The 26,616-nt window shown below is 42.2% G+C and overlaps 1 protein-coding gene across 1 annotated transcript; it reads right to left on the bottom strand.

Moving 5' to 3' along the window:
- Positions 1-1,777: 1,777 nt before the first annotated feature.
- LOC120515182 (paraneoplastic antigen Ma1 homolog) lies at positions 1,778-2,980 on the bottom strand. Its single transcript, XM_039735933.1, has one exon. It carries the CDS (start codon positions 2,978-2,980, stop codon positions 1,778-1,780), a length of 1,203 nt encoding a protein of 400 aa, XP_039591867.1.
- Positions 2,981-26,616: the final 23,636 nt, after the last annotated feature.

Genomic DNA, 26,616 nt, shown 5'->3' with positions numbered 1-26,616 from the left:
CTCCTGTGATACCTTGGGGCATCCGCTCGAACTGGTAGAACCCAAGCGGGCATATAAATGCAGTCTTCTCCTTGTCCTTATCTGCCATCGCTATTTGATAATACCGCTGGAGGTCCAAAACAGAGAACCATTTACTCCCAGCTAAACAGTCTAATGCCTCATCAATGCGTGGTGTAGTGTACTGATCCGGTATGGTACGACTATTTAACGTACGATAATCTATGCACATTCTTATATCTCCATTCTTTTTTCGAGCCACTACAATGGGTGAAGCATAAGGGCTGCGGGATTCTTTGATTATTCCAGCGGCCATTAATTCCTGCAGATGTCGTCTTACATCCTCCACATCAGCAGGTGCCAAGCGGCGTGATCTTTCTCGAAAAGGCCTAGAATCACTTAATCGAATATGGTGCTCCACTCCTTTCACCAATTCCACATCCCATTTTTGCACTGAGAAGACATCCCGTCGCTCAGCTAATTTACTGCTAATCCTCTTCTTCCAATCTGGTGAAATCGGGGAATCCCCAAAGTTAAAAAACTCTGTCTTCAACGCTTGGGGTACCTGAGGTATCTTCATAGGGGCCGTCACGGTATCTACCTTATAGACTTTGGCTATAATCGTCCCCACTGGAACCGTGGTCTGTCTCAGGGACTCATTCTGTATCAACACTTTAACTTGATCACCCTCTCTGTCTTCTACAGGGAGTACTACTGGCTGCACTAAGAGTCCCAGTGGAAGGGTGTCCTCAGTGGAGACATCCACCATAACAATATCAGCAGGCCCACACTGTAGCTGTTCCAGTTGACAAGTGGCATAGCAGTCTCCCAGAGGTGCTATAGTTAGGGGTTTGGGTCCCAACCATCTTACTAAGCCTCCAACCTCTTCACTGAATTGTTGATTTTTCATGGCTGGCTGTAAGGGAAACTCGCACACCTGGGAACTTATACGCAGTGACTGTGTCCACTTAGCTCCTATAGTTCCCTGACATAATTTAGACAATCGCATGAAAAGATTAGCGTTGGTCCCAATAATCACAGGAACATGGTCTGGACCTCGAGGCTCCGGACAAACTAGAGCCAGTACTGATAAAGACTCTTTCACTCCAGTCAAATCCTGGGGGAATTCAAGTTCCACTATTACATATCCTTTATATGGGTAACTGGACTCACTCAGACCCCATATACAAAGTCCTGATACTGGATACATAGGCACATGCGACAAATGCTTGGCATACAACTTTTCAAAAACGATGGTTACTTGAGACCCACTGTCTAATAAAGCGTTGCAGGGGATCCCGCATGCCTTAACAGACAATACAGCCGAGGGTCCCACCAGTCCCTTGGGCAAATCATGAGTAACCGGCAAAATCTGTGTAGTATGTTTCTTAACAAAATAACTTTGCTGGTCCTTAGCAACCATAGTCCCTTGTGCACTTTGCATTAATTTACGCATAGCACATAACAATTTCTGTATCACTACTGTATAGTTTTCAGCATTTTGACATCTATTTGATACATGGCCATCCTCTCCACACTTATAGCAGAAGTAATCATCTTTTCTCCTTAGGGTTGGAACCTTCTTATCAGCAACACCATCTCTATCCACTTCGCTGGATTTCCCAAAAGTCTTTTTTGACTCATTTATAGGTCTCTGTAGGGGTTGTACTGTTAACACTTTTAGCTCCCTTTGCAGATCCATCACTTGTTTCTGTAACGCATACAGTTCAGCATCTTTCTTAAACTTCATATTTTTTGTCTTAGCAGGGACACTTGCAGCTTAGGACGGTGCCAATCTAGGGGTCTTCTCTAACTGTCCTTTCAAATCGGAAATTTCCGCTTTTAAACTGTTAAAGTTAACTGACCCAGGATTAACCTCTTCCGGCACACGAGCGGAGTGAACTCGGGGTTGCTTTGTGCACCAACCTGACTGCTGTCTACGCTCTTCCCATTCCTCCTCCTCACGAATTTCTGTGAGCAACTTCAAAAATGATGGGGGGTTTTGTTTTCTCTCCCTTAACCTGAGATGTAGCAGCATAAGTTCAGACTCAGTAGCCCCTCTTAATAACTGTTCTACCCGTGCTTTATCTGCTAGAGTTGCTGAAAGTCCTCCCTTTCGCACTACTTTAGCAAGCAACTTCTCTAACCTCCTGAGGAACGCAGACAACAGTTCCCCTCGTTGCTGACGTAGCATCTTAAACTCAATGTATAAGTCTTCCCCTGACTCTGTGGTCCCAAATATATTTTCTACAGCCTCAATATATTCTGCAGGCCGAGCATCAGGATTAGCCACTCTTACAGCTTGAATGACTTCTAAAGCTGGCCCTTTCAGACTCTCAATTAACCTCCTCCGCTTCTCTTTATCGGAGCAGTCACATTCCTCCACCATAAGCCTTGCTTGATCAGCCCAAACATCTAAGCTTTCTTCACCTGCAGGTGTGGGGCTCACACTAGAGAAAACCCTTAAACGCCTATAGGCATTATTTTCATTTGAGGGCCTGACTGTCTTTCCTATCAGCTCCCCAACAGCCCGAATAATAGACTCTGGGTTACTTTGACCAGACTTATCACTCATGTACAGAGCTTGTACATCGTCCATAGTCATCCCTTCATCTTTAAGTAATTTTTCTAATTTTCCAGTGAAACTTTCCGGGCTACCATCCACTCTATTGGTAGTCACCAGTTTCCAAACACCTCCTTCCCCACCACTAGGTAAGACTTCTGGGGGAACTGCCGCTGGATCCACCTCAGAACGGCATTCGCAAAGTACCTTTAAACTCCTTTGTTTAGGGCTGTACATTTTACCCCTTACTCGGACGCGTCCTAAAACTTTAATACCATGCAAGGCTTCCTCAATATGTGCTATCTCTGTATCTTCTCTTATACCAGTTAACATTACAGCATGAGCAGGGTCTATACCTTCTCCTCTGCACCAGTTGCTCAAGTCAACTGATAAAAGATTACTCGCTTCTGCATCCTCCATGCTTACACACAAAAAAAACTCAAGTGTCTCACTTAGCAATGTAGGACCACGAAAAATCAGACCAGCATAAACTTCAACTTTTGAACATTTCACCACATATAAGTTTCACAGTAACAAAACATACACTTTAAATAGAAAGAAATAAACTTAGTGAACACACAGGTATCCAACCTAAATCAAATAAAAAAAATATATCCCAGCGGTGCCTCCATATGTAACCCCTTTGCACCACCAATCCTTTATCGGTAGGCAAAGGCCTGAGCTCTTTATAACGGTGTCGCCACCTATATTGTTGGCAGGTTCACTATAGTCCACTTTAAACTCGGTAACGCCCAATCCAAGCACTGTTACTCAGATATGTTATAAAACCAAACTCTTTACTTAATTTGAACATAAACAGTTTTCCCAAAACTTAAAGTATTTACATATATATATATATATATATATACACATACATACAATACATAAAACAAACGCTAAATTATTTACATCTATACAATACATATATTATGTGTCCGAAACTACTGGTGAGCTCACCCAGGACTTATTTACGCAGTCAGTAAATGTTACTTGCTCCGGTGGGGGCCCCAGCCGTAGCTCGGGTGCGTAGTGGCCACACAAACAAACAAAAACTGGCCCCTTCACTTGAACGTTTATTCAAGCAGCTTTACACAAACAAAAAAAAAATAAAGACCGACCTTGGTTGATATTTTCCTCATTATACTCTGGTACCTCCTTTATGCTTCCGTCTCCCTCTTTCTCAAACACCCTCTTTACTCACTGATCGCCATTTCTGCATTTTCGTCCGGCCTCCTGGTTTTCCCTTTGATGTTTTAGCCGTGGGCTTACGTTAGTTCCTCTATCTGTCTTTCCGTCTTTCTTCGGCGTTCTGCCTCCAACAGCGCCTCTCTTCTCTTTCTTTCTGGTTTCAGCGTTTTGCCTCAACAGCGCCCCTCTCTTCTCTTTCTGTCTTGTTTTAGCGTTTTGCCTCAACAGCGCCTCTCTTTTCTCTTCTTTACGTCTTGTTTCGGCGGGCTGCCTTAACTGCGACTCTTTCTGCCACTCTTCTTTACGTCTGGTTTCGCTCTTGTATCGGCGTGCTGCCTCAACTGCGACTCTCGTTTCTCTTTCGTTCTTTCCGTCTCGCTTCGGCGTCTTGCCTCAACAGCGCCTCTCTCTTGTTTCAGCGTTTTGCTTCAACTACGACTTCTTTCTGCAACTCTTTCTTTACGTCTCGTTTCGGCGTGCTGCCTCAAACTACGACTCTTTCTGGCAACGAACTCTTTTCTTTCTTTCTTTTTGTTGTTTCGGCGGTTTGCCTGAAACTATACTTTTCTTTTCCTGGTTTCAGCTCTCCGAACTATATCACATCTGCTGTTTATGGCGGTCTCCTTCTTCAATCAGGCAACCCATATACATACTCAACGTTACCCAACCCCCACAACTGGTGTCCCAATTCTTTCAATAAAACTTTATTCACAACAAAAAACAGTTATATTTTCATTTTGAAACCTGACCAGGTTACATATTGTGACGTCCCGTCGAATGAACACACTCAGGAGCCGCTTGTCCGGGGAAGTCTTCCAAATGCCGACTGGCTTTTTATTCAATATGCCGCGATATAAACGGTGCCCTACAACCGCCCGTTGTCTGGGTCACGGGGACACCTCCAAAATAACAAAGACTAATCACCTTTGTCCTTAAAAACAGTTACTTCCCTTCTTTACACCTTATGCTGTTCTCCTCACTTTCTCCAGTCCCTGCAACTCCCCCTTCCGGCCACACCACCCCTTTTTATCACGCCCCATTAATTAACCCGGATCCCTGTCACTCATCTCTCTCTAGGGAGGTGCCCCAAGCCCTTACAAACAGGGTTCCCCCAAGACTCCACCCCAACACTGCTTCCCTTCCCTTCCCTATAGCCCATGCAATGGCAAGACACGTCACAATATATATATAGTTTTACTGTTAAATAATGCAAAGAGTACGCAACATGTGTTTCGTCCTAATTCTGGGCTCATCAGGCATACACACTCACCGCACTCCCTCTTGGGAATCGAACCTCGGACGTCAGCACTAGAAGCGAAGCCTCTTGCGTTGCACCACGGCGTGTGGTTCGTTTATTTGACAGTATGTAGACTGGGGTAATTACATTCAAGGCATTCATAGTCTAAATCTGATTGTATGGGTGGTTACTTACCAGGTAACGCTTGTGGTTAGTCAGCAAGTCAGCTAACATCCGCCACAGGTGCCCTCTCAGTTGCGAGAAGCAGATCATAGAATGGTTGAAATAGTTTTACTGTAAAATAATGCAAAGAGTACGCGACACATGTTTCGCACTAATTCTGGGCTCATCAGCAGTGATTCAGATAACGAATGCCTTGAATATATATATATATATATATATATATATATATATGTATATTATCAACTTTTGATCGTAAACAGATGCCCTAACCCGACACAGACAGGCAAAAGCAGAAACTTTAAGCACACAACACTAGTTCTATTACTTTTTTCCCATTGGAACTATTGTAATTCGTCCCCAGCATGACAGTACAGTTCTGTTCTTACAGTTCAAAACACCATAAGCTCGACTTATTCTTTTTGCTTTCGCGTCCACTCCTTTTCAGGTAGGCTGCATCTTCTGCCTCCCGACTCTGACTTTTTTCAGTAGTGACTAGCACCCCTTTAACAGGTCCTGAGAGTGTCCCAGGTTATTCATCAGCATCACCTGGAATTACTCCCAGGTGTGCTGGAAATACACTGTCAGACTCCTCAGCTGCCCCTGGTGGCCACTAGGGGAACAAACAGGGCTGAATGGAAGCCTTACTCCCAATCTGAGTTGGAGGTACCCATGGTCACACCGCTGCCCAGGAGAGCTGTCCTCCAGTATCCCAGGGGAGGTAACGCCTCTCAGATGCTCTCTTCCCAGGTCCTTCCATCCCGCTGGTATCCTGGCCAAACAACCAGGGATGACCATCATTATATACACTCACCTAAAGGATTATTAGGAACACCTGTTCAATTTCTCATTAGTGCAATTATCTAATCAACCAATCACATGGCACTTGCTTCAATGCATTTAGGGGTGTGGTCCTGGTCAAGACAATCTCCTGAACTCCAAACTGAATGTCAGAATGGGAATGAAAGGTGATTTAAGCAATTTTGAGTGTGGCATGGTTGTTGGTGCCAGACGGGCCGGTCTGAGTATTTCACAATCTGCTCAGTTACTAGGATTTTCACGCACAACCATTTCTAGGGTTTACAAAGAATGGTGTGAAAAGGGAAAAATATCCAGTATGCGGCAGTCCTGTGGGCTAAAATGCCTTGTTGATGCTAGAGGTCAGAGGAGAATGGGCCGACTGATTCAAGCTGATAGAAGAGCAACTTTGACTGAAATAACCACTCGTTACAACCGAGTTATGCAGCAAAGCATTTGTGAAGCCACAACAACAGCAGAAGACCCCACCGGGTACCACTCATCTCCACTGCAAATAGGAAAAAGAGGCTACAATTTGCACGAGCTCACCAAAATTGTACAGTTGAAGACTGGAAAAATGTTGCCTGGTCTGATGAGTCTCGATTTCTGTTGAGACATTCAAATGGTAGAGTCAGAATTTGGCGTAAACAGAATGAGAACATGGATCCATCATGCCTTGTTACCACTGTGCAGGCTGGTGGTGGTGGTGTAATGGTGTGGGGGATGTTTTCTTGGCACACTTTAGGCCCTTTAGTGCCAATTGGGCATCGTTTAAATGAGCATTGTTTCTGACCATGTCCATCCCTTCATGACCACCATGTACCCATCCTCTGATGGCATACTTCCAGCAGGATAATGCACCATGTCACAAAGCTCGAATCATTTCAAATTGGTTTCTTGAACATGACAATGAGTTCACTGTACTAAAATGGCCCCCACAGTCACCAGATCTCAACCCAATAGAGCATCTTTGGGATGTGGTGGAACAGGAGCTTTGAGCCCTGGATGTGCATCCCACAAATCTCCATCAACTGCAAGATGCTATCCTATCAATATGGGCCAACATTTCTAAAGAATGCTTTCAGCACCTTGTTGAATCAATGCCACGTAGAATTAAGGCAGTTCTGAAGGCGAAAGGGGGTCAAACACCGTATTAGTATGGTGTTCCTAATAATCCTTTAGGTGAGTGTATATATATACAGCCTGCCAAGTTGTTTTGCCTGCCTATGGTAAAGTCATCCCTGATGGAGGATCGCAGGAATCGTGGGATAGAGGGGTCCTTTCATCGGATTGGCTGGCCCAGCACTTTTAGCCGTGGAACGGCCAAATGGGGGAGGCAGCTTGATGGATGAGGTCTCCAGGACTCTAAAAATAACCAAATCTTATTATTTGATATCATTTACTGTTAGATTCTGCTCCGTACTTCTAAAATTTTTATTTTTATGCTGTATTGAGGATTTGTGCTGTTCTGTGTATTGTATTGTATTGACCCCTTCTTTTGACACTCACTGCACGCCCAACATACTTGGAAAGGGGTCTCTCTTTGAACTGCCTTTCCCAAGGTTTCTTCCATTTTCCCTACAAGGTTTTTTTGGGAGTTTTTCCTTGTCTTCTTAGAGAGTCAAGGCTGGGGGGCTGTCAAGAGGCAGGTCCTGTTAAAGCCCTTTCCGGCACTTCCTGTGTGATTTTGGGCTATACAAAATATATATATATATATATATATATATATATATATATAGTATATATATATATATATATATATATATATATATATATATATACACTGCTCACAAAAATTAAAGGAACACTTTAAAGAAACACATTAGATACATCAGATCTCAATATGAAGTTGGATATCTATACAAATAACGACAGGGCAATGTCTTAGGAACAAAAGGATGCCAAGTCTTTTAATGGAAATAAAGGTTTTCTGCCTACAGAGGGCTCAATTGTGTAGACACCCTAAAATCAGAGTGAAATGAAGATGTGGCAGGCTAGTCCATTTTTCAAAAACTTCATTTCTGCTACTCAAAATGCTTTTCAGTATCTTGTGTGGCCCCCACAAGCTTGTATGCATGCTTGACAACGTTGGGGCATGCTCATAATGAGACAACGGATGGTGTCTTGTGGCATTTCCTCCCAGATCTGTATGAGGGCATCCCTGAGCTGTTGTACAGTCTGAGGAGCAACCTGGCGCCTAATGGACCGAAACATAATGTCCCACAGATGTTCTATTGGGTTTAAGTCAGGGGATCGTGAAGGCAATTCAATTGTTTCAATTCCTTCATCCTCCAGGTACTGCCTGCATACTCTTGCCACATGAGGCCGGGTATTGTCGTGCATTAGGAGGAAACCAGGACCTACTGCACCACCGTAGGGTCTGACAATGGGTCCAAGGATTTCATCCTGATACCTAATGGCAGTCAAGATGCCGTTGTCTAGCCTGTAGAGGTCTGTGAGTCGCTCCATGGATATGCCTCCAAGATCATCACTGACCCACCACCAAACCAGTCATGCTAAGCGATGTTACAGGCAGCATAATATTCTCCACGGCTTCTCCTGACCCTTTCCGTCTTTCACATATACTCAGGGTGAACCTGCTCTCATCTGTGAAAAGCACAGGATGCCAGTGGTGGACCTGCCAATTCTGGTATTCTATGGCAAATGCCAATTGAGCTCCCCGGTGCTGTGCAGTGAGCACAGGGCGCAGTAGATATTTGGGCCCTCAGGCAACCCTTATGAAGTCTGTTTCTGATTGTTTGGTCAGAGACATTCACACCAGTGGCCTACTGGAGGTCATTTTGTAGGGCTCTGGCAGTGCTCATCCTGTTCCTCCTTGCCCAAAGGAGCAGATACTGGTCCTGCTGATGGGTTATGGACCTTCTATGGCCCTCTCCAGCTCTCCTAGAGTAACTGCTTGTCTCCTAGAATCTCCTCCATGCCCTTGAGACTGTGCAGGGAGACACAGCAAACCTTCTGGCAATGACACGTATTGATGTGCCATCCTGGAGAAGTTGGACTACCTGTGCAACCTCTGTAGGGTCCAGGTATCGCCTAATGCTACCAGTAGTGACACTGACTGTAGCCAAATGCAAAACTAGTGAAGAAACAGTCAGAAAAGATGAGGAGGGAAAAATGTCAGTGGCCTCCACCTGTTAAACCATTCCTGTTTTGGGGGTCATCTCATTGTTGCCCCTCTAGTGCATCTGTTGTTAATTTCATTAACACCACAGCAGCTGAAACTGATTAACAACCCCCTCTGCTACTTAACTGACCAGATTAATATCCCATAAGTTTCATTGACTTTATGCTATACTCTGATTAAAAAGTGTTCCTTTAATTCTTTTGAGCAGTATATATATATGTAGATTTTGTGTACAAACCAAAGAAAAAGATTTTATTTTTCTTCTTCACCCTTTGGGGCACATCTTTCTTGTGTCCCACAGCCACTGCACTGTTCCATCTCCACAAGCACACAAGAGCAGAAATACAAATAAAGTTTCTTCCTCCACTCCTCCCAGGCAGACTCCTCTTATAGCACCCCCGGATGTGCTCCAGGTGCTCATTAACCTACTTCAGGCTGCACTTCCAGGTGGGGCTGCATCACAGTCCACACAGGCTCAGGAAGCCATGCAGCTCCCCTTGGTGGCCACGGACCGCAACATACAACCCAGGGGGGCTGCCACCAAGAGTTCCAGGGGACGTAGTGTGCAGCCAATGTTTGCTCCCCCGGATTCAGTGCCAAAGGGGCGCCATGCAGGGTCCTGGCCACTCGCCACAATATATATATATATATATATATACATACATACAGTTAGGCCCATAAATATTTGGACAGAGACGACTTTTTTCTAATTTTGGTTCTGTACATTACCACAACAGCCTGAAGTCTTGTACTCATGGACATCACCAGATGCTGAGTTTCCTCCTTTTTAATGCTCTGCCAGGCCTTTACTGCAGCGGCTTTCAGTTGCTGTTTGTTTGTGGGCCTTTCTGTCTGAAGTTTAGTCTTCAACAAGTGAAATGCATGCTCAATTGGGTTAAGATCAGGTGACTAACTTGGCCATTCAAGAATTTTCCACTTCTTTGCTTTAATAAACTCCTGGGTTGTGTTGCCTGTATGTTTTGGGTCATTGTCCATCTGTATCATGAAATGGTGCCCAATCAATTTGACTGCATTTAGCTGGATTTGAGCAGACAGTATGTCTCTGAACACCTCAGAATTCATTCGGCTGCTTCTGTCTTGTGTCACATCATCAATAAACATTAGTGTCGCAGTGCCACTGGCAGCCATGCATGCCCAAGCCATCACACTGCCTGACTCTATCGTGTTTTACAGATGATGTGGTATGCTTTGGATGATGAGCTGTTCCACACCTTCTCCATACTTTTTTCTTGCCATCATTCTGGTAGAGGTTGATCTTGGTTTCATCTGTCCAAAGAATGTTTTTCCAGAACTGTGCTGGCTTTTTTAGATATTCTTTAGCAAAGTCCAATCTAGCCTTTCTATTCTTGAGGCTTATGAGTGGTTTGCACCTTGCAGTGCACCCTCTGTATTTACTTTCATGCAGTCTTTTCTTTATGGTAGACTTGGATATCGATACGCCTACCCCCTGGAGAGTGTTGTTCACTTGGTTGGCTGTTGTGAAGGGGTTTCTCTTCACCATGGAAATGATTCTGTGATCATCCACACTGTTGTCTTCCGTGGACGTCCAGGTCTTTTTGTGTTGCTGAGTTCACCAGTGCTTGCTTTCTTTCTCAGGATGTACCAAACTGTAGAATTGTGCCACTGGTAATATTGTAGTAATTTCTCGGATGGGTTTTTTCTGTTTTCACATCTTAAGGATGGCTTCTTTCACCTGCATGGAGAGCTCCTTTGACCGCATGTTGTCTGTTCACAGCAAAATCTTCCACATGCAAGCACCACACCTCAAATCAACTCCAGGCCTTTTATCTGCTTAATTGATAATGACATAAAGACTGACTTGCCCACACCTCCCCATGAAATAGCCTTTGAGTCAATTGTCCAATTACTTTTGAGCCCCTGAAATGAAGGGATTATGTTAAAAAATTCTTTAGTTGCCTCACATTTTTATGCAATCTTTTTGTTCTGAATTAAAGCTGAAAGTCTGCACTTCAAATGCATCTGAGTTGTTTCATTTAAAATTCATTGTGGTAATGTACAGAACCAAAATGAGAAAAAAGTTGTCTCTGTCGAAATATTTATGGACCTAACTGTATATAGAACATCATTTAATATAATTATGTGAATTAACTTCCTGTATTTTATAATTGAAGCCCCAGCTGGGACAAAACTCCATAGATGATAATATAAAGAAGACAAGCAGGTGAACACAAACACAAAAAAGTGACCTCCTCTGCATCATTTTAAGATTCCCGCTGGCCCCTCTTGTCCTCAGCAGCCCTTGCATTCTCCTCAAATGTCCAATCGGGACAATGCCCTTGGGGCAGCTGGGAAATAGAGCCCTTTAAGTAGTAGTGCTGCTGCAATGTGTCATAATGAGCTGCTGTTATGTATATTAACACCTTTTTGCTCATCATGACTCCAGGGGGCAGTATTGCAATGCTTGTTGGTTGGACATGCAAATAAGAATTTCACTGTACTCTGCACACACAACGGTACTAATACTTCTACTACTAACTAACTAACTAACTAACTAACAAACAATGGAAGACTTTATGTAGCTGTGCATTGATTTTGTTTTCCTAGTCATTAAAGTGGGATGCACACACTTTTGACACTTCCTTTCACAAAATAATAGTTTGTGACCTGTTGTAATCATTCAGGTGCATTTTGGTAAAGCTGAAGTGAGCACTGAGTTTCATTTTAGCGTTCTGAATTGCTCATTGTTTTTCTGGTATGCATTGATGTTGTTCTACGATTTTTCATGAATTCATTGGAATATTTCATACTTTGTTCTTAGCAAGCTCTTAAGAAATTGGTCCGCTGTCCTCAAAATCATTCCACTCAGACTTTATGCCTTTGATTGTGATTTGTTCTGCCCTTGAACCTTAGAAATGTCTTTGTACCTTTCTCTAGACTGACAGATCTTAATAAATATTCTCTAGAGCTTTTCATTAATGTCTTTTGATTATTGAATAGTTTGACTGTAGACCATGAAGCCTGTTTGAAAATTATATAGATTTATTATTATCTTGTGTTCAAACAGCTCACTCTAAACATCTGTTCAGGAACAGCGTGTGATACTTTGTTTCACAGCTGAAGATTGTGAATTTCGTATCCCAATGTTTCAGTTTTTCCTTTTAGGCTCTACCCTATATAAAAGTCCATCCATCCATCCATTTTCTAACCCGCTGAATCCAAATACAGGGTCACAGGGGTCTGCTGGAGCCAATCCCAGCCAACACAGGGCACAAGGCAGGAACCAATCCTGGGCAGGGTGCCAACCCACTGCAGGACACACACAAACACACACCAAGCACACACTAGGGCCAATTTAGAATCGCCAATCCACCTAACCTGCATGTCTTCGGATTGTGGGAGGAAACCCACGCAGACACGGGGAGAACATGCAAACTCCACGCAGGGAGGACCCGGGAAGCGAACCCGGGTCTCCTAACTGCGAGGCAGCAGCGCTACCACTGCACCACCGTGCCGCCCCTATATAAAAGTAAAATATAAAAGTAATATAAAAGTACACCTGATAATATCCACATTCAGTATATAAACTTTCAGAAAATCAGATGACACAAAAGGGCACTGTAACCTTATGTGCTCATGCAGGCTTACAGTCAGTTTTGTGGAGGATGACTGCTACCGACAAGAATATTTTCAGCAAAATAATGTGTTTGTTGAACTTAAGAAAATCTCTCTACTGTTTAGACCAGCAAAAGCACCTCCACAACACCTTCTTTTCCAAAATCGTATACATAAAAAACCCAAATTAAGCAAACGTCTAGCTCAGGCTGCATTTAGTGACCAAATTTTAACAAATGATTTTTCAGAAACACTGTGTCACACTAATTTCAACCTACTGGCAGTAGAGGGCGCTTTAGGACAGGACATACTGAAATGCAGTTGCCTTCCAGAGATTTTATTACGCAAATTGTGCTGATTCTCTTCAGATAAACAAGTGGAAAGCTGAGAACCTGAGACCCGCATTGCAGGGTTATCATGATGCACAACCCCTTTGGAGAAGGGTGAGAATTTTGTTACAGTCAGAACGATTGGTTATTTTCATAAAGTTAAGGTATTGCACAAGATGCACACAGTTCTTCTTCCTTATCCATCCAGTAAATGTGCTTAAATTTATTAACCGGAACAACATATAAAATGCCATATGCTTCTACTAATACATACTGTACTACATCCTGCGCTCATCCTTTCCTCTGCTTTATTCTGTTTAAAGTTATGAGAAACTGGACAGTAAAAGCTGTAAAGCCAGGACAAAGCATACAGTTGTTATTTTTTTCAATTCAGGGTCTAGCACACTGGAGTCCATCCCACCAGTGCCAGCATATGGCTGTGACAAGCTCTGGATTGGGCAATAGCCCGCTGCAGGACACATTCAATCACAAGTGGTCAATTCAGTGATGCCAATCAATTGAATGAGCAAATTTTGAAACTGTAGGCTGAACCTAAAGTGTCCAGAGACAACCAATGAGAGGAGCATACAGACTTGGTGCTGCCAGAGATCCTGCCAAATCTGTAGCTCAGTTTACCTATCCATACTCTGTTGAACCTGTTAAATCTAACTCAGGGTCATGGGGAGCTGAAGCTTGTCATGGAATATGTCTAACTTTATCAATCAATCAATCAATCAACATTTATTTATATAGCACATATTCATACAAAAAAATGTAGCTCAAAGTGCTTTACAAAATGAATAGAAAAATAGAAGACACAATAAAAAATAAACATTAGTCAACATTAATTAACATAGAATAAGAGTAAGGTCCGATGACCAGGGTGGACAGAAAAAACAAAAAAAAACTCCAAAGGCTGGAGAAAAAATAAAATTTGTAGGGTTCCAGACCAAGAGACCGCCCAGTCCCCTCTGGGCAATCTACCTAACATAAATCAAACAGTCCTCTTTGTATTTAGCGTTTTCATGGAAGGACCTGATGATGATGGTCACGTAGACTTCTGGCTTTCAGTCCATCAATGTTGGTGCATCATGATGCTTTGAGTAGGTGGTGGTGGCGCAGGCCGCCACCAACACAAAGAAACCGGAAAAAGAAACAGAAGAGAGAGTAGGGGTCAGTACGGATTTTAGAGCCACTATGAATAGTTATTATGAAGAATTGAACATACAGAGTATCAGGATTAAGTTAAAGTGAAGTTATAAAAAGGCCATGTTAAAGTAATGTGTTTTCAGCAGTGTTTTAAAGTGCTCTACTGTATTTGCCTGGCGAATTCCTATTGGCAGGCTATTCCAGATTTTGGGTGCATAACAGCAGAAGGCCGCCTCACCACTTCTTTTAAGTTTAGCTTTTGGAATTATAAGGAGACACTCATTTGAAGATCTGAGGTTACGATTTGGAATATAAGGTGTCAGACATTCCGATATATAAGATGGAGCGAGATTATTTAAGGCTTTATAAACCATAAGCAGTATTTTAAAGTCAATCCTGAATGACACAGGCAACCAGTGTAGTGACATCAAAACTGGAGAAATGTGTTCGGATTTTCTTTTCCCAGTTAGGATTCTAGCAGCTGCATTCTGCACTAGTTGCAAATGATTTATGTCTTTTTTGGGTAGTCCTGAGAGGAGTGCGTTACAGTAATCTAGTCTACTGAAAACTTTAAAATTATATTGCTGCTAGTTAATTCCACTGAGACACTTCTACAATTTATTTATTATTGAAAATGTGTAATCATCCATGGGTGGCATGCTTGGTGACACTGATGCCTCATTAGCCTAAAATCCTGATTTCAAAACCCATTGTGTGGATGGTGTTGTCACGTATTTCTGCATGGCTATCTTTATTGGTTTTCTCCTGCTACTCCATTTTTTCTTTTACATCTGAAATGTGTGACTGGACCCAGTGATGGGCTGGTGTCCTGTCTAGGGTTGATTCCCTATTTGCACCTATAGCGGTTGATTTAGTCTCTTGCTTCCTATGACCCAAGCATGCATTTTCTAAACAGACTTGATCCAAATCAGGGTCAGTGGGGGCAAGAGTCTATCCTGAAAACATTTCTGTGCCCTTGACCTATACATTCCCCTATACCTTATTAATTACACTACCAAAAGTATTCAGTTTAAATTAATTTGTGATATGAATTTTCTCTGTGATGATCTGGCTGGCTTTCCTGCACCTAATGCTCCTAGGATATGCTGGGGCTGCCTGCAAGAATTTAAAATCTTAAAATACAATTCAGATACAGTGGTGTGAAAAACTATTTGCCCCCTTCCTGATTTCTTATTCTTTTGCATGTTTGTCACACAAAATGTTTCTGATCATCAAACACATTTAACCATTAGTCAAATATAACACAAGTAAACACAAAATGCAGTTTTTAAATGATGGTTTTTATTATTTAGGGAAAAAAAAAATCCAAACCTACATGGCCCTGTGTGAAAAAGTAATTGCCCCCTGAACCTAATAACTGGTTGGGCCACCCTTAGCACCAATAACTGCAATCAAGCGTTTGTGATAACTTGCAATGAGTCTTTTACAGCGCTCTGGAGGAATTTTGGCCCACTCATCTTTGCAGAATTGTTGTAATTCAGCTTTATTTGAGGGTTTTCTAGCATGAACCGCCTTTTTAAGGTCATGCCATAGCATCTCAATTGGATTCAGGTCAGGACTTTGACTAGGGCACTCCAAAGTCTTCATTTTGTTTTTCTTCAGCCATTCAGAGGTGGATTTGCTGGTGTGTTTTGGGTCATTGTCCTGTTGCGGCACCCAAGATCGCTTCAGCTTGAGTTGACGAACAGATGGCCAGACATTCTCCTTCAGGATTTTTTGGTAGACAGTAGAATTCATGGTTCCATCTATCACAGCAAGCCTTCCAGGTCCTGAAGCAACAAAACAACCCCAGACCATCACACTACCACCACCATATTTTACTGTTGGTATGATGTTCTTTTCTGAAATGCTGTGTTCCTTTTACGTCCAGATGTAACGGGACATTTGCCTTCCAAAAAGTTCAACTTTTGTCTCATCAGTCCACAAGGTATTTTCCCAAAAGTCTTGGCAATCATTGAGATGTTTCTTAGCAAAATTGAGACGAGCCCTAATGTTCTTTTTGCTTAACAGTGGTTTGCGTCTTGGAAATCTGCCATGCAGGCCGTTTTGCCCAGTCTCTTTCTTATGGTGGAGTCGTGAACACTGACCTTAATTGAGGCAAGTGAGGCCTGCAGTTCTTTAGACGTTGTGCTGGGGTCTTTTGTGACCTCTCGGATGAGTCGTCTCTGCGCTCTTGGGGTATTTTGGTCGGCCGGCCACTCCTGGGAAGGTTCACCACTGTTCCATGTTTTTGTCATTTGTGGATAATGGCTCTCACTGTAGTTCGCTGGAGTCCCAACGCTTTAGAAATGGCTTTATAACCTTTACCAGACTGATAGATCTCAATTACTTCTGTTCTCATTTGTTCTTGAATTTCTTTGGATCTTGGCATGATGTCTAGCTTTTGAGGTGCTTTTGGTCTACTTCTCTGTGTCAGGCAGCTCCTATTTAAGTGATTTCTTGATTGAAACAGGTGTGGCAGTAATCAGGCCTGGGAGTGGCTACGGAAATTGAACTCAGGTGTGATACACCACAGTTAGGTTATTTTTTAACAAGGGGGCAATTACTTTTTCACACAGGGCCATGTAGATTTGGATTTTTTTTCTCCCTAAATAGCAAAAACCGTCATTTAAAAACTGCATTTTGTGTTTACTTGTGTTATATTTGACTAATGGTTAAATGTGTTTGATGATCAGAAACATTTTGTGTGACAAACATGCAAAAGAATAAGAAATCAGGAAGGGGGCAAATAGTTTTTCACACCACTGTATAACACAAAATATAACCCTAACTCGGAAAAACTTATGATGTTAAGGAAAATGTAAAAAAAAAAAACAAATCAGTGATTAGTAAGTGATAGCAAATGATCTTTGACCTGAAAATTATATAACAGAACATTATGTGATGTTACAGCTAATAAATTGTATTGTTTTTTCATACTTACTTTGATTTTGATACTTGCAACATATGCAAAAAAAAAAAAGTTTGGACATTGAAGAATTTTTCCATTTGTAACATCGTTCTTCTTTCTTAAAACACTTAAAAAACATTTAGGTACTGAAGACAGTGTTTCAGGTGTAATTTTGGCCCATTCATTTTGCAAACATGTTACGCAACAGAATGGGTCTTGGTTGTCTTATTTTACATTTCAAAAAGCACCACGCATTCTCAGTTTTGGACAGGTCAGGACTGCAGAGAGGACAGTCTATTCTTACAGTTCAAAACACCAATCTTTTCATTTGCAGGCATGCCTTTGAAATGTACACATAATGCAGTTTTCCCTTGCCTTGCTGAAATTTGCGTGAGTGTCCATGGAAGAGATGTCATCTTGATGGCAGCATATTGTGATTCAAAATCTGTATGTACTGTTTGACCTTAATGGTACCTTCAGAGGAGTGCAAATTCCTCTTAACCAAGGCACTGACACAACACAGTCACTAGCTTCTGGACTAGTAACAGTCTGGATGGTCCATTTCTTTACTGTTCTAGAGGAGGTAAAATGCATTTCTTCCAATTAGACCTGAAATTCATATACTGTATGTCCAACCACGATACACGTTCCCACTTCACAATAGCCCATGCTAGATATCTCAGAGCCCAGAGAGGTTGATTGCACTTCTGGATTTGTAGCTGGTAACAGTCTGGATGGTCCTGTTTTTTTTATTGGTCTGAAGAACAAAACAAGGATTTGTGCATCCACAGTATAGGTTTCCACTGTGTGATGGTCCATGCCAGATGCCTTCCAGCCCAGAAAAGTCGATTGCACTTCTGGAATCTACAACAGTACAGTTGTAACTGGTATTTGTGGATGTAACTTTATAGTGTGTTACTTGACACAGGTTTACCAAAGTACTCCTGAGATGATGTAGTTATATCACACTTTGATGAATGACAGTTCTTAACGCTGAGCTGTCTGAATGATCAGAACTTAGGCTTATGCCCTTGATATTTATACACCAAATGTTTCCAGATCTCTTGATTTTTTTAATAATATTATATCCTGTTCAGGGTGAAATAACTAAATCTCTTCCAAACCATCTTTGAGAAACATTGTTTTAAACTTCTGAATGATTTTCTCACGCATATATTTGAAAATTGTCGATCCTTGGCTTATCTTTGCTTCTAAATGACTAGCTAGGCCTTGCCTGGATGTAGCTTTTACTGTATACCAAATCATGTTCACAATCTCTTGTTGAACATCACCTGTTTCTACTCACATTATTGTTTTCTTTTTTTTTTAACTTGTTATTCACCCTAAATTGCCCGATCCCAGCTCTCTTTAGAATGTGTTACAGACACTCAATGGCAAGAGTTGATATATATTTACAAATAAAGTTCACCAAAATAATCATTAAATATACTCTTTGTGATGGATTACAAATGAAAGTGAATTTTGGAATGACTACTGTCTATTTTATTTGCATTTCTCATACATTCCAATTTTTTTCTGGGTTGGGCTCGTTATGTTCATCTATCCATTACCTCTACCCACTTCTCCTTGGCAGAGTCGTAAATCAGCCAATCCTACATATCATCAAGCAGTAAAAAAATCTGGTAAGTTGCAGGGGTAAACACACACAAACACACAGACACACACACACACACGCACACACACACACAGACACAGACAGACAAACACACGCACGCACACAATTAAAGGAACACTTTGAAAACACTTCAGATATCAATGGGAATAAATCCTGCGGGATATCTCTACTGATATGGATTGGGTAATGTGTTAGGAATGAAAGGATGCTACATTGTTTGATGGAAAAGAAAATTATAAACCTACAGAGGGCTGAATTCAAAGACACGCCAAAAACCAAAGTGAAAAAATGATGCAGCCAGCTAGTTCATTTTGCCGAAATTTCATCACAGCAACTCCAAATTGTACTTAGAAGTTTGTATGGACTCCATGTGCTTGTGTGCATGCCTAATGAGATGACAGATGGTGTCCTGTGGGATCGCCTCCCAGATCTGGACCAGGGTATCACTGAGCTCCTGGACAGTCTGAGGTGCAACCTGGCGGTGTCAGATGGATTGAAACATAATGTCCCAGAGTTGTTGTATTGGATTGAGGTCAGGCAAGTGAGCATGGGTGCAAGTCAATGATATCAATTCCTTCATCCTCCAGGAACTGCCTGCATATTCTTGCCACATGAGGGCGGGCATTGTTGTGCACCAGGAGGAACCCAGGACCAACTGCATCAGCATAGGGTCTGACAATGGGTCCAAGAATTTCATCCCGATACCTATTGGCAGTCAAGGTGCTGTTGTCTACTCTGTAGAGGTCTGTGCGTCCCTCCATGGATATGCGTCCCCAGACCATCACTGACCCACCACCAAACCGGTCATGCTGAATGATGTTAAAGGCAGCATAACGTTCTCCACGGCTTCTCCAGACCTTTTCACGTCTGTCACATGTGCTCAGGGTGAACCTGCTCTCATCTCTGAAAAGCACAGGGCACTAGTGGTGGAACTACCAATTCTTGTATTCTATGGCAAATGCTAATTGAGCTCCACAGTGCCGGGCAGTGAGCACAGGGCCCACTATAGGATGTTGGGCCCTCAAGTCACTCTCATGAGGTCTGTTTCTGATTGCCTGGTCAGAGACATTCACACCAGTGGCCTGCTGGAGGTAATTTTGTAGGGCTCTGGCAGTGCTCATCCTGTTCCTCCTTGTCCAAATGAGCAGATACCGGTCGGTCCTGCTGATGGGTTAAGGACCTTCTACGGTCCTGTCCAGGGGCCTCATGTATAAACGGTGCATTTAACGTGCTACTTTAATTACGATGTGATTTGAGAAACTGGTTAATTAAACGATTTTAAGATGAAGTTTATGATGTTCTACTTTAATGACAAAATCAACTACAGTACATGATTAAAGTGGAAATTTTGAGATTAAAGTTGACATTTCGTGCTTTTTCCCCACTGTGTGCCTTTTTTTCTCTGTACCCTAATAAGCTTTCATATGACACTCAGACAGTGGGCTACAACTTGCCTTTTCACGCCGACTTTGATATGCGACTTCTTTTTTATTTCCGGCACTGTGCGATTTTGTGAACGTGAGCTTTCAAGTTTCTCCAACACGCTATGTCAACTTCCTTTTTTTGATTATATCACAGTTTATTTGAACAAATAGTATGTTTTTCCTTTGCCTCCACTTGGTATTCGCTGAAATTCTTATATTTTCCCCCGTGCTTTTCCCATTGTCTTTTCACTGAAGGCTGAGCCTAAGGGCGATTTATATTCATTTGCATATTCAAAGAAGCGTAATTCTGGGAGGAGTTGGGGCGTTACATAAAGCGCGTGCACGAGCGTTAGTTTTCACGCTGATCGGGATTTATGTAGCGGAAGAACGTGGAAGTTGGAGTACGCACAGATTCCTGCATCTGGATTTTTCTGTACGTAAGCATATTTCGACTTTTGTGCTTACGCCATGTTATAGTGCGAGTTCTAAGCACGGCGTTATACATGAGGCCCCAGCTCTCCTAGAGTAACTGCCTGTCTCCTGGAATTTCCTCTATGCCCTTGAGACTGTGCTGGGAGACACAGCAAACCTTCTGGCAATGGCACGTATTGATGTGCCTTCCATCCTGGGGAAGTTGGACTACCTGTGCAACCTCTGTAGGGTCCAGGTATCACCTCATGCTACCAATAGTGACACTGACCGTAGCCAGATGCAAAACTAGTGAAAAAACAGTCAAAAAAGATGAAGAGGGAAAAATGTCAGTGGCCTCCACCTGTTAAGCTATTCCTGCTTTGTTGTCGTATCATTGTTGCCCCTCTAGTGCCCCTGTTGTTAATTTCATTAACACCAAAGTAGCTGAAGCTGATTAACAAACCCCTCTGATACTTAACTGACCAGATCAACACCATAGAATTTTCATTGACTTGATGCTATACTCAGATTAAAAAGTGTTCCTTTAATTTTTTGAGCAGTATATTTATGTACTGAATATATAGTCATATGCTGACTTTTGGCCCCCTTTGGTGAGTGTACAAGTCATTGCAATGGAGGCTGTGTGGGTCAGGTGTGGGTCACCTGTGTGTATACTTTCACTGCTGATGTGATAGCACAAACAGATCTTTGAGTCTTAGTGTTGGCACACTAAGGATCCCTGAATTGTGTCACCAGTGGGTTGTGGGGTGCCATCGCTAGTTCACAAGTGGGTTGTGAGTGTGTCTCAGTGGGTCACCTAAGTGATCGGCAGCAGTGTGCAATAAGTGTCCCTGTTTCTAAGTGAGTTTGTTTCACCAAAGCAACAGTTTGGAATTACTTCTAGTATATTGTCAATGAATTTAAAAAGGCAAAACAGGACCATAAAGGTTGAGAAACACTGGTGTATGGGACAGACAAAATGTATAAAAATTAGACACATGGAGTGGCACCGACCAAGACTAACATTGAAGGGCCCTCCAAGAGTCAGAAAACATATGAGACTCTGTGAAACAATAATAACAATAATGAAAGATTTATTATTAAGGCTGGTTTTGACAATTCCAAGAACATTATTATTGTTACATATGAAACTGCACTGTGAAATATTAGTAAGCAGGCATCATGTGATGTGATTGCTAGTGACTGTTCTGCTCAAGAAAACAGCATATGGAATTTTAGCTGAAACAGATGTCCATCCAAGTTCATTAACCAAAAACTCAGAATGGTCAGTTGTCAAGCACAAAACAAAACTCAACAACTCCCCACAAAATTTGTAAGCAATTAATATTTTTCAGCTTCTTTTTCGATTTTCCAACCTCCCATTGTGTATTCAATCCTAACATTTTTACTTCCTATGTGTAATACTTTACATTTACTGACATTAAATTTTATCTGCCACAAATCTGCCCAATTCTGTGTGCTATCCAAGTCCTTCTGTAATGATATAACGGATTCCAAATTATCTGCTAATCCACCAAATCTTGGTATCATCTGCAAACTTAACCAGCTTGTTACTTATATTCCTATCTAAATCATTTATATATATTAAAAATAGCAGCGGCCCTAGCACTGACCCCTGTGGAACACCACTCTTAACATCGGCCAGTTCTGATGAGGTTCCTCGCACCATCACCCTCTGCTTCCTGTGTCTGAGCCAATTCTGCACCCATCTAAAAACATCACCCTGAACTCCCACTTCTTTTAACTTGATGCCCAACCTCTCATGTGGCACCTTATCAAATGCTTTCTGAAAGTCCAGATAAATAATATCATAAGCTCCACTTTGATCGTATCCTTTTGTTGCCTCCTCATAGAATTCCAGCATGTTAGTAAAACACGACCTCCTTCTTCTGAACCCATGCTGACTGTTCAGAATAACTCCTGTCCTTGCCATGTGTTGCTCAATCTTATCCTTAATAATTCCTTCCATTAATTTTCTTGTGATGCTATGTTAAGCTTACTGGCCTATAGTTTCTTGGATCTGCCCTGTCACCCTTTATATATAATGGGATGATATTTGCCATTTTCCCGTCCTTCGGAATCTCTCCAGTGCGCAGTGGCTTCCTAAACATATGTGTCAAGGGTTTATATATGTACTCACTAGCCTCCTTAAGAACACGAGGATAAATATTATCTGGGCCTGGTGATTTGTTTGATTTCATCTTATTTAATCTGAGCAGCACTTCTCCCTCTACAATTTCCAAATCCCTCAGTACCTCCTTAGTAGTTGCGTTTACCTCTGGCAGGTTATCCACTTGCTCACTTGTAAACACCTCAGAAAAATGTAAGTTTAGGGCATCTGCTATTTCATTGTCTGTATCTTTTAATTCCCTTTACTATTCCTGATGAACTTGACCTCCTCCTTAACTGTTCTTTTACTACTAAAATACTGAAAGAATCTCTTGGGGTCTTCTTTCGCCTTATCTGCTATATTCCTCTCCAACTGTCTTTTAGCCTCTCTGATATCCTTCTTAATGGTTGCCCTCATGTTCTCATACGCTACGGTTCTCTTTGCAGTCATTAGTCTTATATGCCTTATACAGCAGTTTTTCCTTTGCAACTTCTTTTTAAATCTTTATTAATCCATCGTGGAGTTTTTTTTAGTTTCCTATTACTTCCAAATTTAGGTATGTATCTGTCCTGCATTACATGTAAAACATTTTTAAACCTGTTCCACTGCTCCTCGACTGTCTCCACATTTAAAAGCTTATCCCAGTCTATCCTACTTAGACTTTGTCGCATCTGCTCAAAATTAGCCCTACTAAAGTTCAACTTAACAATTTTAGTCTTTGCATCTGTACTCTTACAAAATACTGAGAATTGTATTACATTATGGTCACTTGACCCTAGTGGTTCAATCACCTCTACACCCTCAATTCTATCCTGATTATTACAGAATACTAAATCCAGATAGGCTTCACCCCTTGTTGGTGCTTTAACATGCTGTGTTAAAAAACAGTCGCTGATTACTTCTAAAAACTCCTGCTCTTGTGCTCCTCCATCTGTAAGGTTATCCCAGTTAATATTTGGATAATTAAAGTCCCCCATGACTATAATATCCCCTGTAAACTTGCCTTTTGATATTACTAAAAGATGTGTGTTGAAATTACTGTCTGAATTGGGTGGTCTATAACACACTCCTAAAATGAGACCTTTTCCCTAATATTTTCCAGGCGAAGCCACATGTCCTCACTAAGATGGGGCTCATCATCCAACTGAAGATGACTTACATTTAATTCCTGTTTGGCATAAACAGCAACCCCACCTCCTTTTCTGTTCTGTCTATCCTTCCTAAAAATGTGTATCCCTCTATGTTACACTCATCCCCATCTTTGTTATTTAGCCAGGTTTCCGTTATTGCTATAATATCATAATTATGCTCTGCTACATACAACTCCAACTCACTTACCTTATTTTTGATACTTCTAGCATTAAGGCAAGCTATTTTTAATGTGTTAATCCTTCTATCTTTACGTGTTTGCTTAAAATTTACATTACTATGCATTTTTATTTCTACACCATTGTTTGTTCTTCCATGTATAGATCTAAATCTGGCCTGTCCTAAACTCCCTGCCCCCCCATTCCCTAGTTTAAACAATCCTCGACTAGCCTACACATACGCCTCCCCAATACATTGGTGCCCCTCGGTTCAGATGTAACCCGTCACGGAACAGGTCCCATCTGTTCCAAAAGGAGTCCCAATGCCCCATAAACCTATACCCTTCTACCCTGCACCAAGATTTGAGCCAGCGTTAAGCCTTCTAATCTCCTCAATCTTACCTGGACTGGCGTGGCACAGGCAGAACTGGAGAAGACTACCTTGTCAGTTCTGCTCCTCAGCTTGGTACCTAACTCTTTGAATTTGGATCGCAGAACTGACAGACTACCCTTATGTATGTCATTTGTTCCAACGTGGACAATGACAACTGGATCCACCCCCGCTCTGGCCAAGAGCCTATCCACCCTTCCAGGAAGGTCTCCCACCTGTGCTCCCGGAAGGCAACACACCGTCGAGACTCTCTCTCTCTGGAGCACACCTGCGCTTCAATCCCCCTAATGATTGAGTCCCCAACTATCACTACCTCTCTCTTTTTGGGAACTGGTTTTGAGGTGGCCCTGGGGCTCCTCAACCCTGCCTACCACCTCAGAATTATCAGAGTCGCCGTCCAGCTCCGCAAGGACATGATAACGTTAGACACTTCTAATTCTGGGGTTGATGCCCCCGGACAGTGTGCACCCTTTACCTTACGCCTTGTGACCGTGACCCACCTATTCCTACCTGTCTGGTCTGGAATCTCCTCCCGCGCCACCTTAGGGGTGCACACTATCTCTAAAGGACACCTGGGCCAAGTCCGCCAATTCTCTATTACAACGCAGGTCAGCCAACTCCTCCTCCAGTTCAGCGACCCTGAGCTCGAGGTGCTGGATCAGCTGGCATCTCTTGCAGATGTAGCCCTCATAGACAAATGGATCTTCCAAACCATCACCTGAAAAGTCCAACATCCAACAGGACTTGCATTGCACTGGCCTCATTATTAAAATTTGATTTGGGATTACTAAGCTGCCTTAACTTTTTTTTTTCTTAAAATTAAATTTCTTCTTCTTTCAGCTGCTCCTTAACTTAAATGGTAACACTAAGATCTGCTACAGATATTTTACACCTTTTCCCCTTAAGCTCCTGTACTGTTCTCCCTCTCAGCTGCCTGCTATTTGCCTTTCTATGAGGTTAACTTTACTTTTCTCTGTCTCTTCTAACTTTGCTCTCCTCTTACTTATAAGCTCTCCACTCGCGCTGTTTGTATTCCCCTTATTAATGAACCCTTACGCTGTCGCCTACTTAACTGTTCTACTTCTGGACCGTTAAGGACTGTTTAATCTAAAATAAACAAATAAAACTTGTGCCTGATCGGCGCCTTAACGCTGGCCGCTTACCTGCGTACTGCTGAGCCTTCCCCTTTTACTGCTTCGAAGTCAGTCGCGGCCTTTTTTTCCTTTTCCTTTAAACTAATGAATTGCTGTTATGACGACACGGTTATTTACTTACAAATGCCGATATCAGTTACTGCTGCTTTCTACTCTGACTCCTCGATGCTTATTCAAATACAGATGACAAGAACAAGAACGGGTAGAGGTACAAGTGCAAGTAACTTTTCCAAGCGCACCTCCAAACACCCAGCTAGTTTTGTTCTTGTGCAGGTGAAAAAAAACAAAAAAAAAACCAACCTTCTAAAGGGAAAAATGCTTTAAAAATTCCCACACGGCTCCTTAGCAGCAACCAAAACCCAAGTTTTTAAGAGCAAAATTTATTTTTTTATTTAAATCTCACACCACAGAACAGACCAAAAACTCTCAACAGCCTCTAGCGTTTGCAAAGCACATGTCAGCACAAAGCACTCACTTTCCCAGATGTGTGCCACAACACAAACCTGTCTCTAAGGTCTCCAGGCAATTTCTTCCAGTTTATGTCTTGTTTTTTTGCTCTGACATCCATTGTCACCTTTCCTAATACTGTTCAATCAGTAGAAATTACCACAGGAGGACTCCAAACAAAGTGTAGAAACATTACAGTGATGGTCACTAGAATGGGATACACTAGAGCCAAATTTCAAGTGTCATAAAGGGTTTGAATACTTGTGTTAATGAGGGAGGAAGGATGATGGCGTAATGTTGAATCTATACCTATGAAGCATAAGAAAACAGCAAAATATTGGCGTATTTTCCAGTGATGCTGCCTCACAATTAGGAGACCTGGGTTCGCTTCCCGGGTCTTCCCTGTGAGGATTTTGCATGTTCTCCCCGTGTCTGTGTGGGTTTCTTCCTACAGTCCAAAGACATGCAGGTTAGGTGCATTGGCAATCCTAAATTGTCCTTAGTGTGTGCTTGGTGTATGTGTGTGTCCTGCAGTGGGCTGGCACCCTGCCTGGGGATTTGTTCCTGCCTTGCACCCTGTGCTGGCTGGGATTGGCTCCAGCAGACCCCCGTAACCCTATGTTA

The sequence above is a fragment of the Polypterus senegalus genome, chromosome 14 (genome assembly GCF_016835505.1).
Source record: "Polypterus senegalus isolate Bchr_013 chromosome 14, ASM1683550v1, whole genome shotgun sequence".
Lineage (NCBI taxonomy): Eukaryota > Metazoa > Chordata > Cladistia > Polypteriformes > Polypteridae > Polypterus > Polypterus senegalus.
This window is presented reverse-complemented; position numbering and strand designations above follow the sequence as displayed.